This window comes from Staurois parvus, unplaced genomic scaffold (genome assembly GCF_062004578.1).
Source record: "Staurois parvus isolate SC_StPar_1 unplaced genomic scaffold, SC_StPar_1.0 ptg001978l, whole genome shotgun sequence".
NCBI lineage: Eukaryota > Metazoa > Chordata > Amphibia > Anura > Ranidae > Staurois > Staurois parvus.
The window spans coordinates 263,120-276,355 of record NW_028319774.1 but is presented as its reverse complement, the minus strand read 5'-3'; the positions used below and the strand labels follow the sequence as shown (position 1 = coordinate 276,355).

Here is a 13,236-nt window from a genome sequence, read left to right as displayed (position 1 = left end):
TTTAAGGTTGTGAATTACGGGATTGACCAAATGTTGCAATTGGAATAGATTAACCTCAGCCCAAGGATGGACTCGACCAATGGCCAGACTATCTGGGAGACTTGGATTAAAAATGATGTTGGTCAAGGAGGAACACTTAGAGCCTAGGATGAATCTAACCCTACACCTCCTCCATATAGACAACGTAAACTGCATGGGTCCTAATATGAGAGGAGAGGTAGTGCGGGCTGTGACAAAATAAGTCCCCCTCATTCCCTCTTTACACCAAGTCACAGCCAGACGTGCATGCCTCAGTTAGCTAGTCGCTGTGGGCGTGTGCATGTGGGTGGGATCTGTGACAACCTCTGATGACTCCTCTGTCATCCAATAAAGCTGATGGACCTCAGATGTCTTCCTTGTCCTACGATGAAGCTGATGGACCTCTGATGTCTCCCCTGTCCTCCAATAAAGCTGATGGAACTCTGATGTCTTCCTTGTCCTATGATGAAGCTGATGGACCTCTGATGTCTCCCCAGTCCTCTGATGAAGTTGATGGACCTCTGATGACTCCCCTGTCCTCCAATAAAGCTGATGGAACTCTGATGTCTCCCTTGTCCTACGATGAAGCTGATGGACTTCTGATGTCTCCCCTGTCTTCTGATGAAGTTGATGGACCTCTGATGACTCCCCTGTCCTCCAATAAAGCTGATGGAACTCTGATGTCTCCCTTGTCCTACGATGAAGCTGATGGACCTCTGATGTCTCCCCTGTCTTCTGATAAAGTTGATGGACCTCTGATGACTCCCCTGTCCTCCAATAAAGCTGATGGAACTCTGATGTCTCCCTTGTCCTACGATGAAGCTGATGGACCTCTGATGTCTCCCCTGTCCTCTGATAAAGCTAATGGACCTCTGATGTCTCCCCTGTCTCCAATGAGGCTGATGGACCTCTGATGTCTCCCCTGTCCTCTGATGAAGCTGATGGACCTCTGATGACTCCCCTGTCCTCTGATAAAGCTGATGGACCTCTGATGTCTCCCTTGTTCTACAATGAAGCTGATGGACATTTTGATGTCTCCCCTGTTCTCAGATGAAGCTGATTGACCTATAATGTCTCTCCTGTCATCTGATGAAGCTGATGGACCTCTGATGTCTCCTTTGTTCTAAAATGAAGCTGATGGACATTTTGATGTCTCCCCATTCTCAGATGAAGCTGATGGACTTCTGATGTCTCTCCTGTCATCTGGTGAATCTGATGGACCTCTGACGTCTCCCCATCCTCTGATATCCACCAGTCAATGTTCACTGAAGGAAGGGGGATCCAGGAGTGAACATTCACTGAAAGAAGGGGAGATCCAGGAGCAAATGCTCACTCCAGGAGGGAGAAATCCAGGAGTGAATGTTCACCATGGGAAGTGGAAATCCAGGAGTAAATGTTCAATGAAAGGAAGGGGGGATCCAGGAGAGAATGTTCACTAATCTCCCACCCCTCTAACTGGCATCACCCCGTGTCAATCGTAGGTGTGCTAATGGGCCCATGGCAGGGGTGTGTGGGGGGACCTACCTTTACCAGGGTGTGTGGGGAAAACCCCCATTGCTGGGCTATGCAGGGGGACCTACCATCACTTATATGTATGGAGGAATCCACCATAACCTGGGTGTGTGCGGGAGGGCTCACCATTACCAGGGTGTGTGCGCGGGAGGGGGGCACCATTGCTGGGGTGTGTGGGGGAACCCACCATTACAATGGAGTTTGGGGGAGCCAACCATTACTGGGGTATATGGGGGACCCACCATTTGTCAATAAGATAACACCGTGTTATCATTAGTTCATTTTTAAGTGGAGTTCCCCTTCATCTTCATACTTCTCCTAATGCTGGATGAGGGTCTGGTATGGATATTAAAGGGGAACCCCACACCTATTTAGTTTTGAAGCAGAGTTTTCCTTTATATTGTTAGACCTCACAGTTGAGCTGAACTTTTACTGCCCCCTATATCTGCAGAGGCAGTGGGCAGCATCTACACATATCCCAGTAGTGATGGTTGTCTTCGCAGTCACAGCAGGAATTATCCCCAAGATGTCACTTTTGATGGGTGTATCTCCTGCTGAATGTGACCCATTGAAGTGAATGAGGCTGTTCTTTGACCCCCCAACAAGTACAGGCAATGCATGTGACTCACAAACTGCACCAAAAACACAAGGCAGGTGCATTTTTGATGTGGTTTGCCATGTTTTCCATTGATTTCAATGGGGAGGTGCATTTTTTGTGTGGCTTTTTTTTTACCACACAAAACCTGCACTAAAAATGTGACAAGCAGGACTTCGAAAAATGCAGCGGCCCCGCATCGGCTGAGTGTAAAAAGGAATCTGGGAGGGAAATGTAATTTGTTGGCAATTTAAAACTCTTCTCTAGATTTGTAAATGTCAGCGACGTGCGATGATTGACACCCCCTTACCCAGATAATGGGGACTTGTAATCTGACAGATTCACACAGGAATTGTTCATTGCTGAAGGAACCCCGAGAAACCTTTGGAGGACCCCTGGCTGAGAGAGGCTGGACTAGGCAGTCATATATTTCTGTCCCCCTTGGTGGGAGTGGAGGTGACCCCTCTATAAGTGTAGCGATCCCCCCAAAGGGGCTGCTTACGTTTGTTCACTCCACCACTCTGCCTCCCAACCCCAAGAACTGTCTCAGCCCCAACTGACACCCCTGACAATAGTGAAGTACAAGGACCAATGAAAAGCACACACGGTATAATAAACACAGAGATCAGCTTTACTGTAAGACCTCTATGGGAAGTAATAAACATGAACAACAGGTATACGTTCGGTGAATCCAGAGAACAGCAAATCCTGAGACCGGAAGCAATATAACTCACTTTTACACTCAGGCTGCTTTCAGGGGATTCCAACCGTGAATAACCCCAAGAGCAGAGGAAACACTTACATGGCGCCCTCAAAGTGGGTCTAAACCCCTTTACATAAACTCAGCTCTATGATGTCAAAGCAGAAGGAGAGCAGAAGGATGACTCTCTGTGGTGTCAGACTTCTCCCTTCTAACCCCCGACACCACAAGCCCAATAGGCAAACACTGCGCCCAACTGATGCTTCATAGCTACTTTCCAAGGTAGAGCTATTCCCTCCCACACCATGCAATATAGAGGCCTGAATACGCATGCGCGTGCCCGTATGGCACCAGTAACTTCAGTCTCTTGGTAACAGGATGAATGTTGGGGTCTTCAGCGAGACACTTTCATTGGTGCACTTACACTCCTATGGTAAAGTATCATTATAATCCCGTGGCAGGATTTGTATAGCAAAGCAAACACTGTGTCTGTATAGCAGAGCCATCTACACAACCCAGTGCCTGGTGAGTATGGGAGAAGTGTCATGTCTCTGTGTGCCGTGTTCCTGTCATCTGCCAGGGGGCAAAATCCCTCTCACCAGATCCTGGGACTAAGGCCCAAACCATGGTCCTGGAAATGACCGGCTCCTGTGCTCACCTCACGATGAGCCCTTCACACTGTCGGTGTAGGCACTGTACTGTAGGCCACATCTCTCAGGTTGGATGTTCCCTGACTGATGCAGATACCTAAACATGCTGTGAACTGACCCTGAGCACTTCTCTGCCAGGTCCAGACTGTCTCCTGCCACATGCAGACTGCCTCCCCTCAGGAAAAACAAGATGGAGTCCTTCACTCTCCTCACTAAGCATGCTGGTCTCTGTAGTTCCACCCCTCATATCAGCCTATCAGGCCGTTTCTGTTCAGGACTGCATATCCCACAATGCTTTGCAGCTGCACCTCCTGCTTGAGAAAGTCCCTGTCATTGGCTCCTTTAATACCTCTTCTGATTGGCTCTCTCTGTATTACAGTCTGAGAGGAGAAGGGAGGGGCTGAAATCCCTGACTGCCTTGTGTGTATCCAGTGCAAGTGTCAGATTTCACAGGAGATGCCAGTCAGCAGGTTACAGCAGTCACAGATAGGAGTCATTTCCTCCCTACACAAGGATCTACAGTCCATACACACCCAGCACAAGGCCGGGGCCACACTACCAGACGCTTCTCGGGGCTGCAGTTCCTCTGAGCTCCACAAGGTGGGGATCTCACTTCTACCCACACAGGAAGTCTCTCTGGAAGACAGACAGGAAGTGATGTCAGGTACAGACAGGAAGTTGCGGGTGAGAGCTGAGTTGGGAGGAAGCAGAGAGGAGACGTTGCTGGAAGTGGCAGCAGAGGAGGTAATAAGATGTTATTTCCTATTTACACCCAGTAACCCCCCATCATGTCCGTCCTCTTCCTCCATAGTCATGTCCGTCCTCTTTCTCCATAGTCATGTCCGTCCTCTTCCTCCATAGTCATGTCCATCCTCCATAGTCACTGTGACGTCTTTTATCTCCAGCAGATGATGATACACACATATATAGTGTGGGAACCCAGATTAACCCCTTCAGGGGCAGATCATTCCCCCACTTCCGGGGCTGGAACATTCTCCTCATTGTGGAGAGGTGTCACCTTCTCACCTCATCAGTCTATACTAATGGATTATACCACTTTTATAAGTGGCGGGGAATGGAGAATCCTATGACATCACACTGACCTCACAGCTCCTCCTCCCAATGTCCCTCCATCCAGAGTCAGAGAATCCTATGACATCACACTGACCTCACAGCTCCTCCTCCCAATGTCCCTCCATCCAGAGTCAGAGAATCCTATGACATCACACCTACCTCACAGCTCCTCCTCCCAATGTCCCTCCATCCAGAGTCAGAGAATCCTATGACATCACACTGATCTCACAGCTCCTCCTCCCAATGTCCCCCCATCCAGAGTCAGAGAATCCTATGACATCACACTGACCTCACAGCCCCTCCTCCCAATGTCCCTCCATCCAGAGTCAGAGAATCCTATGACATCACACTGACCTCACAGCCCCTCCTCCCAATGTCCTTCCATTTGGCTCCTTTCTTTTTATTCTATGGTCTTAGGATGTGGGGGACCCTTGGCATCCTCATAAGCAAAACAGAACTGTAGATCCTGTGTTGTGTGTAATGATGTCAGAATTCCTTATACCCTGCGTAGTGTGGGGGTCCTGTGGGGGGGAATTATACCTCAACCTGAAGTGGGGCTTTAATAAAATGGAGACCTGAATGGAGAGGTGAGGAGGATTCTGGGAATATCATTTGATGTGACTCTTTGTGTTCAGATGTAGAGTTTTCCTCCTGTGAAGTCTGGAGATCATATGACATCACATTGCCTCCACCTCCCTCCCTGATAGAAGAGAGAAAGAAGAAGAAGATTCTAGAAGTCACCAGAGAGATCACTGAGCTGCTGACAGGAGAGGTGAGCGGTGCCGGGAATTCTGGGACATTCTCCAGTAACAGACAAGGGATGTGTCTGGATGGTGACTGTATCATTGTGTGTGTCAGGTTCCTATAAGGTGTCAGGGTGTCACTGTCTATTTCTCCATGGAGGAGTGGGAGTATTTAGAAGGACACAAGGATCTCTACAAGGACGTCATGATGGACAATCAGCCGCCCCTCACATCACCGGGTAAGAGGAGACTTTATTGTAAAGGAGAGAGCAGTACGGAGGATCCACCTAGATCCCCCATCATCTGATAAACACATAGAAACAATGGATTCAGTCAGTGTGTGTGTTTCCTACAGATGGATCCAGTCATGGGAACCCACCAGAGAGATGTCCCCGTCCTCTGTATTCCCGGGATTCCACACAGGAAGGTCACACCATCCCTCACCATCATCAGGTAGATGATGACAATTATTGGTAGTTGTGATTTATACACAGCATGTTTGTTACAATGAATGTTTTATTATATCTTTCAGAGTGGAATCCTCGGGGATGATAATATTGATGTTAAAGAAGAGTATAAAGAGGAGGATGAGGAGTATGGAGTGATGGAGGAGTTTTCAGAAGGACACAAGGATATGATGGAGCCACCTAATACCAGGAACCCACCAGAGAGATGTCCCCGTCCTCTGTATTCCCGGGATTCCACACAGGAAGGTCACACCATCCCTCACTATTACAAGGTTGGTGGGATGGAGCATCTAGAACATGGATTCATAGAGACAATGTGTGGATATTTTATGTGAGTTATATTTTACAGATGATATTTTCTCTCATTTCCTTGATTTAGAGTGGAGATCCAATCGATTTAGAATTTGAGGTGAAAGCAGAAGAAGAAGAGGCGTATGTGAGGGATGATCAGCAGTCTATGGAGGAGGATGGAATAACGGGGACATTTATAGAGGAGGACACTCCTACAGAGATCAGCACAGGTGGGTCATGAACACTAAATCCATTCCTCCACCCATACTGCTCACTGATTGGTCCAGAGTAGGGCGGGGACTGGGTGATATCAGCCTGTAATCCCCTAGTCACTTTCCTGAGCTGTGTTCCCCGTCCTGTATTCCTGGATTTCTCTCGGATAATCTTCCTTCTCTGTGCTGCAGACACAATTTATGTATCTAGACTGGATTTATAGAGATTCTGGGGCTCAGCTGGAAGCTAAATGTTGATATTCACTATAGACATTACTAGACCTAGGCACCTGGGGTATGAGTCTTGTATCTTTGTCCCCATGCCCGGGTCTAGTAAGATCTCTGACAGAACAATTCTCCCAGGGTATCTTCTCTGTTATCTGCTGGCTGTGCCGGGTGGAGGGATATGTCTGTAGTGTCTCAGACCCAAGTCACTGAGTGCAGTCTCAGGAGATGGGAGGCAGCGGTGTGGGATCTCTGCAACTTGTCTACAGTAAACATTTAATCTTCCACTGATTACTGAATACCAATATTATGAGTCCTGACCCTTACACTGTATAATTTATACTGTACATTACATACTCCTGACCCCTGCACTATGTACTTCTTGTGTTGGGAAGATGGCGATGAGTGATAGAGGGGGTGGGGCCCCTCGTCCTATAATCCCCTCATCACTGTCCCTCCTATAAAAGACAGTTCTGGTTGTTTCCTCACTCTCTGACTAAGGTCCATGAATAAAGAAATGACCTGGTAGGAGATCAGAGGAGCCATTTCCTAGTTCCCTTGAGGGTGGAATTGTAAGCTCCTCAGAGCCCAAGCTGCCTGATGTGGGCGGAGTCCTGGTTTGGGGGAACCAATCAGCTCCTGTCTAGTAATCCTCTTTGTCTTTGTATTTTAGTCCATGGCCGGGAGATGAGGAAAACCTCCGAGGATTGTCTCACTTTGTCTCCAGACTGGAAAGTAGAAGATGAGGACATCACACAGTATAGTCCAGGAGAAAACCCGGCTCCCTCCAATGTCCATCCGGCACCACCCAGTGTAGATGGACCATCAGATTCCTCGTATCCTGAGGAACCTCAGACTGTGCAGGACCGGGCCGGCCTTCCAACAGGGAAGAAGTTCTCCTGTACTGAGTGCGGGAAAGGTTTCCTGTGTAAATCTGCTCTTAATAGGCATAAAAGATGTCACACAGGTGAGAAGCCATATTCCTGTGCTGAATGCGGGAAATGTTTTGTATTAAAATCACATCTTGTCACACATCAAAGGCTGCACACAGGAGAAAAAATATATTCCTGTCATGAGTGCGGGAAATGTTTTTCACAGAAGTCCCATCTTTACACACATCAGAGATCTCACACGGGGGAAAAGCCATATTCCTGTTCTGAGTGTGGGAAATGTTTTTCACAAAAATCCAGTCTTTACAGCCATCAGAGATCTCACACGGGGGAGAAGCCGTATTCCTGTCCTCAGTGCTGGAAATGCTTTTCAAGGAAGTCCATTCTTTCCAGACATCAGAGATCTCACACGGGTGAAAAGCCATTTTCCTGTCCTGGGTGCGGGAAATGTTTTACACAGAAGTCTAATCTTTATGTACATCAGAGATCTCACACAGGGGAGAAGCCGTATTCCTGTCCTGAGTGCGGGAAATGTTTTTCAGACAAGTCTAGTCTTTACAAACATCAGAGATCTCACATGGCGGATAAGCCGTATTCCTGTCCTGAGTGCGGGAAATGTTTTTTAGTGAAGTCTCATCTTTACAGCCATCAGAAATTTCATACGGGGGAGAAGCCATATTCCTGTCCTGAGTGCGGGAAATGTTTTTCAGAGAAGTCCAGTCTTTCCAAACATCAGAGATCTCACACGGGGGAGAAGCCACTTTCCTGTTCTCAGTGTGGGATATGTTTTTCACAGAAGTCTGATCTGTACATACATCAGAGATCTCACTTGGGGGAAAAGCTGTATTCCTGTCCTGTGTGCGGGAAATGTTTCATATATAAATCAGCACTTGTTACACATCAGAGATCTCACACGGGGGAGAAGCCGTATTCCTATTCTGAGTTTGGGAAATGGTTTTCAGAGAAGTCCATTCTTCATAAACATCAGAAATCTCACACGGTGGAGAAGCAGTATTCCTGTCCTGAGTGTGGAAAATGTTTTTCAGCTAAGTCCAATCTTTATAGACATAAGAGAACTCACACAGGGGAGAAGCCGTATGCCTGTCCTGAGTGCGGGAAATGTTTTTCACAGAAGTCCCATCTTTCCAGACATCAGAGATGTCACACTGGGGAGAAGCCACTTTCTTGTCCTGAGTGAGGGAAATGTTCCTCACTGAAGTCCTTTCTTCCTGTACATCAGGGGTCCCACACAACTCTGGAGTTGTATTAGTGCCTTGAGTGCGGGAAATGTCTTCTAGATGAATGTTGCTGGACATCCCAGCTCTCATGTGGGGAAGAAGCACACCCTGATATACACCTCAGATATACTCCATGGCTGATCTTCATCATGGAAGAAACAGTTCATAAGGAGATCAGAGGTCCCCAAAGTCATGGATGAAGTGTGGGACCGGGTTGGCTATTGATGGCAGGAGAAGAATAACAATGGAGTCCTGCCCTGTGATTGGCTGAGTCTATAAATTGTTGAATGAATGGACCGCCATTCACCCAGACGTGACCAGTTTGGTCCATACTTAAAGGAGAAGTTCCCCTTTTCGGGCAGAATTTCCCTCCCATAATACACAGAAGCGTTCTCTGATGCCGTCTCTGGCCCGGCTGTCCCGATGGGCTTTCCTCTCCCCTCATCCACAGGACCATCACTTGTCTGTCAGTTTATTGAAACGATGGAACGGATTTTCAGATTGCATCATTTCCTGTCCATGATATCTCAGCATTCACTTCCTGTAGGCCACTTCCCAGAAGCCTTCACTTCCTTGTTGCATCACAGAAGGGGGTGTGACGGCGTGTTCACCTCTCGGGACCACACCTCCCTCATTATAATACCTTCCTATACAATCTGATTGGACAATCTCCTCTAGATCTCCCCCCAGCTATGTAGTACAAGGCAGACAAAGTCCAGGGTATGAAATGTGTGACTATTTATATTGGGAACTTGTGAGGCCTGGGGGCTGCAAATGCATTAAGATGTACCGAGGGTTCCGGGGAGAGCGCAGATTAGGAACGTTTGTAACCGTTTTAGGATCACCCAAAAGAGGACAGAGAGGCAAGTGAGGTAGAGTTCCAGGTGCAGAGTGTGTGACCCATCAAGAGGCTGATAGACGTAGGTCTGGATTTAGGAGGACTCCATGGGAGTGAATGGTGAGAAGTTTGAGAACAGAGCAATGCTTCTAAGTCAGCCCATAAGGAGCCATGTATTGTGGTGTAAAGGGGGGTTAGTGGGGTAATCTGGGCACCAAGAAATATTTAGTAACATTTGGAACACCCAAACCTCCTTGTTCCTTATGTATATACATAGCATGTCTTGGGATTCGTGGCCCTTTGTCTGCTCAGTAGAATCACAAGACCTGATTTTAAAAAGATTTCAGAGTATAGGAGGAGATGGGGATCGGTGGGGGTGGGGATGGGGAAGAGTACAGGACAAGTAAAGGAGTTTTGGTAAAATTGCCAATTTTCCATCACTGATCCTCCCTATCCAGGAGAGTTGAAGATGAGTCCAGGACAGAAGTAGGACTCTCAAGTATTTGAAAGTGGGGATGGAGTTGGCCTCATGGAGTGTGTTGTACGAGCGAGGGAGATGAATGCCCAAATAATCCAGGTAGGAGGTGGGCCAAGGAAACTATCATTCTGTTTTACAGAGGAAAGGGAAATGTATGGAGTACAGAGAATAGGACTGGCAGGGAGGTGTTGGGTTGGACCAAAGTAAGTAAAAGATCATCAGCAAACAATCTGAATTTACCCAGTTCAGGACCGACCACCACACTTATACTGCGGCAGGGCAGCCCCTCTGTTCCAGATCACATACAGTACATGTACACGTGTGAGCCCACCGCCCTGACTGTGCTGTCATTCAGTACAACACAAGCCGATTATCAGGTCCAGGACAATGATTTCTGGTCTGGACCTGCTGATCACCTGGACCTGCTGATCACCTGGACCTGCTGATCACCTGGACCTGCTGATCACCTGTACAGAATCAGAGATCTTCCTGTGTCCATATTTATAAACACAGGAACTGGAAAGGTACACTAGTGAAGAGGAGCACAAATAATACAAAGTATTCCCACAAGCAGCTAAAAAAAAGGTGATCAATAATCAATAAACCAACTTAACAGTGAATTCAACTAAAACAACTTTGCCCACACCTAAACATACTCATATAAATGTGCAAAAATGTCAACAAATAGAAATACAGCACCGAGCTTTCCTTAACTGCTTTAAGTCCCCCCTATAATAGAAATACTGCCACAGGGCGGACTCCCTGCACAAAATCATGTGTATATGTATATATATGTATGTGATTCACGCTCCCACAGTTGCCAGGGGGGCACATGTGCACACGCCAACCTGCCATTGCCGTGATTCAGTTCCTGACCGATCAATCATCATGTTCAGGCCAGTGATGTTCGGATCTGATGATCGATCCCTGCCCTATCAGAGATCTTCCTGTAGATGTGTTTCCATTACACAGGTACAGGAAATGATGACATCTTCTCTCTCTGAGCACATTCCGTCCCAGAGAGAGAAGAAAGCAGATCCATGTGAGTAAAAGCACTACACACACAGTAAAATCAGATTTAGGACACATTTAACCCCCTGATCACCCCCCAGTTAACCCCTTCGCTGCCCTGTCACCAGTGTCATTAGTACAGTGTACAGATTTTTTGCTAATCACTGTATTAGTGTCACCAGCGACTTCAGATAGCATTAGTGTCAGTTAGCACCCCTCCCAGATGGCGTCAGATTGCCCGTCAGTACATCAGTCATCACATTTAACCCCTTGATTGCCAGGAACACGCTCATACACAATAAACCTCCATTGCTAGTATAGCGTCTGAGCGGATCAATATCTTTGATCAGATCAGAAATATGCCAGCGTTCACATTAGTATAGCGTCCCCAAAAATGCAGCGTTAGCGGGATCAGCCCCGGCACCTGCCAGCACCTGTGTTTAGCCCCTACGCTTCCCCCCCCCTTCTCCCCCAGCAAGTGCAGTGTCAGTAGGTCACTGTCACAGGATACATTGCACACAAAATCGCAGTGTTCACAGAATCAGGCCTGATCTCTGCTAGCACTTGCAAGTACATTTTTTTGAGTGGTTCAAGCAGTCCCTGACAGCCAGGCACTCTTTTTCCTATGAATCACACTAGGTACCTATATATTTAGTGTCCAGCGAAAGGTACTCCAGTGAAGAGGCCTACAGGATTCTGAGCATATCAGATGAGAGTGAAGGGGAAGACTCACTGACACAATCAGCCACAGAATATGAACCTGTAGACAGCAGTGGCACCCTGACAGATCGCTCAGATGATGGAGGAGAGGTCCCTGCTAAGGTCAGGCGTACCCGACCCCATTCCCAGGCTGCTGAGGTGTTACAATCACATGATGACTCTCATATGCAGCAGAGTGCCGCATGAATGGCGATCACCAGCGGCCTAGTACATCCTGGTCTTTCACATACCAGCACTGCAGTATCACTTGGTGACATGGTGAGTCCCATAAGTGCAGTACAAGCTGGTGCAGTGGTGAGTACAAGTATTGTCCTGCAGCCACCAAAAATTCACACACAGGCCTGTAGAGCCCCTAGTATCCTTCTGGGTATGCTTGCCGATTGGCAGCCCACAAATTCTGCAGCACCCGTACTTCCCCCATTCACTGCCCAACCCAGAATTCAGGTGGACACAGCAAATTTAACTCCTCCCCTTGATTTTTTGGAGCTGTTTTTCACGGAAGATCTGTATGAATTGATTGCGGATCAAAGCATTTTATATGCACAACAGTTTATCACCACCAACCCGAATTCAAACCTTGCCAGACTGTTATGGTTTCTGAATTTAAGGTTTTTTTGGGCCTAACCCTCAACATGGGCATTACTAAGAAAAATGAATTGCGGTTGTATTGGTCCACAGACCCGATTCATCATATGCCGTGTTCTCTGCTGTCATGGCCAGGCATAGATATGAGAGTATAATGTGTTTTATGCATTTCAATGACAATACACTCTGTCATCCTCGGGGTGACCCTGAATTTGACCGGCTCCACAAAATTCATCCCCTTGTAAATCACCATAACCAAAAATCTGCAGATGTCTATACTCCCCACCAAAAAAATCTGCGTTGAGGAGTCCCTCATTAATTTTTAGGCCACCTTGCATTCAAACTATTTCTCCCCAATAAGCTGGCCAGATATGGGGTCAAACCTGTATATCAGACCTGTGATTTGGGGAGGGGGGGTTGGTGCTATCCTGGTATTTCAGGGCATCCGAAACTGTGATAGGTAGTGAGGAAGTGAAATGAGGAAGTTATGCACCTTTCAAAGTGGTCATTGGATTTCATACCCCTGTATGTAGCTAGGCTCCCAAAAAGTCTCTCACATGTGGTACCCCCATACTTGGTAGAAGTAGCAGAATGTATTTGGGGTGTAATTCCACATATACCCATGGCTTGTGTGAGCAATATGTCATTTAAGTTACAATTTTGTGTACAAAAAAAAAACTTGTGCAAAAAAAAATAAATCTTTCATGGACTCAACATGCCTCTCAGCAGATATCTTAGGGTGTCTACTTTCCAAAAAGGGGTCATTTGGGGGTGTTTGTACTATCCTGGTATTTTAGCACCTCAAGAAATGTGATGGGCAATCAGAAAGTAAAAGCTGTTTAAATTCCATTATCTCTCCCATAGTTTGTAGATGATATAACTTTCACACAAACCAATTATTATGCAGTTATTGAGATTTTTTTTTTACCAAAGACATATAGCAAAAAACATGTTGGCCTAAATTTATGACAAAATTTGAGTTTATTGGA

At 46.9% G+C, this 13,236-nt stretch overlaps 2 protein-coding genes and 1 long non-coding RNA gene across 3 annotated transcripts; all 3 read left to right on the top strand.

The window, feature by feature from the left end:
- The first annotated feature begins 5,203 nt into the window (after positions 1 to 5,203).
- Positions 5,204 to 5,734, top strand: LOC149433111 (uncharacterized). The gene is made up of 3 exons (XR_016308875.1): positions 5,204 to 5,321; positions 5,408 to 5,531; positions 5,648 to 5,734. It is a non-coding gene; the product is annotated as an uncharacterized LOC149433111 (long non-coding RNA).
- A 69-nt stretch (positions 5,735 to 5,803) lies between these two features.
- Positions 5,804 to 6,479, top strand: LOC149433110 (uncharacterized). Its single transcript, XM_089664654.1, has 2 exons — positions 5,804 to 6,031; positions 6,139 to 6,479. The coding sequence occupies exons 1-2, from the start codon at positions 5,804 to 5,806 to the stop codon at positions 6,289 to 6,291; spliced, it is 381 nt and encodes a 126-aa protein (XP_089520780.1). The 3' UTR covers positions 6,292 to 6,479.
- A 518-nt stretch (positions 6,480 to 6,997) lies between these two features.
- LOC149433109 (uncharacterized) lies at positions 6,998 to 8,575 on the top strand. Its single transcript, XM_089664653.1, has one exon. It carries the CDS (start codon positions 7,088 to 7,090, stop codon positions 8,573 to 8,575), a length of 1,488 nt encoding a protein of 495 aa, XP_089520779.1. The 5' UTR covers positions 6,998 to 7,087.
- Positions 8,576 to 13,236: the final 4,661 nt, after the last annotated feature.

Excerpts from the sequence above, each read along its gene's own strand:
- LOC149433110 (XM_089664654.1), top strand. The coding sequence starts at position 5,804 with ATGTTTTATTATATCTTTCAGAGTGGAATCCTCGGGGATGATAATATT. Across the intron at positions 6,032-6,138 it reads CCATCCCTCACTATTACAAG|AGTGGAGATCCAATCGATTT; the intron begins GTTGGTGGGATG and ends TCCTTGATTTAG.
- LOC149433109 (XM_089664653.1), top strand. The coding sequence starts at position 7,088 with ATGTGGGCGGAGTCCTGGTTTGGGGGAACCAATCAGCTCCTGTCTAGT.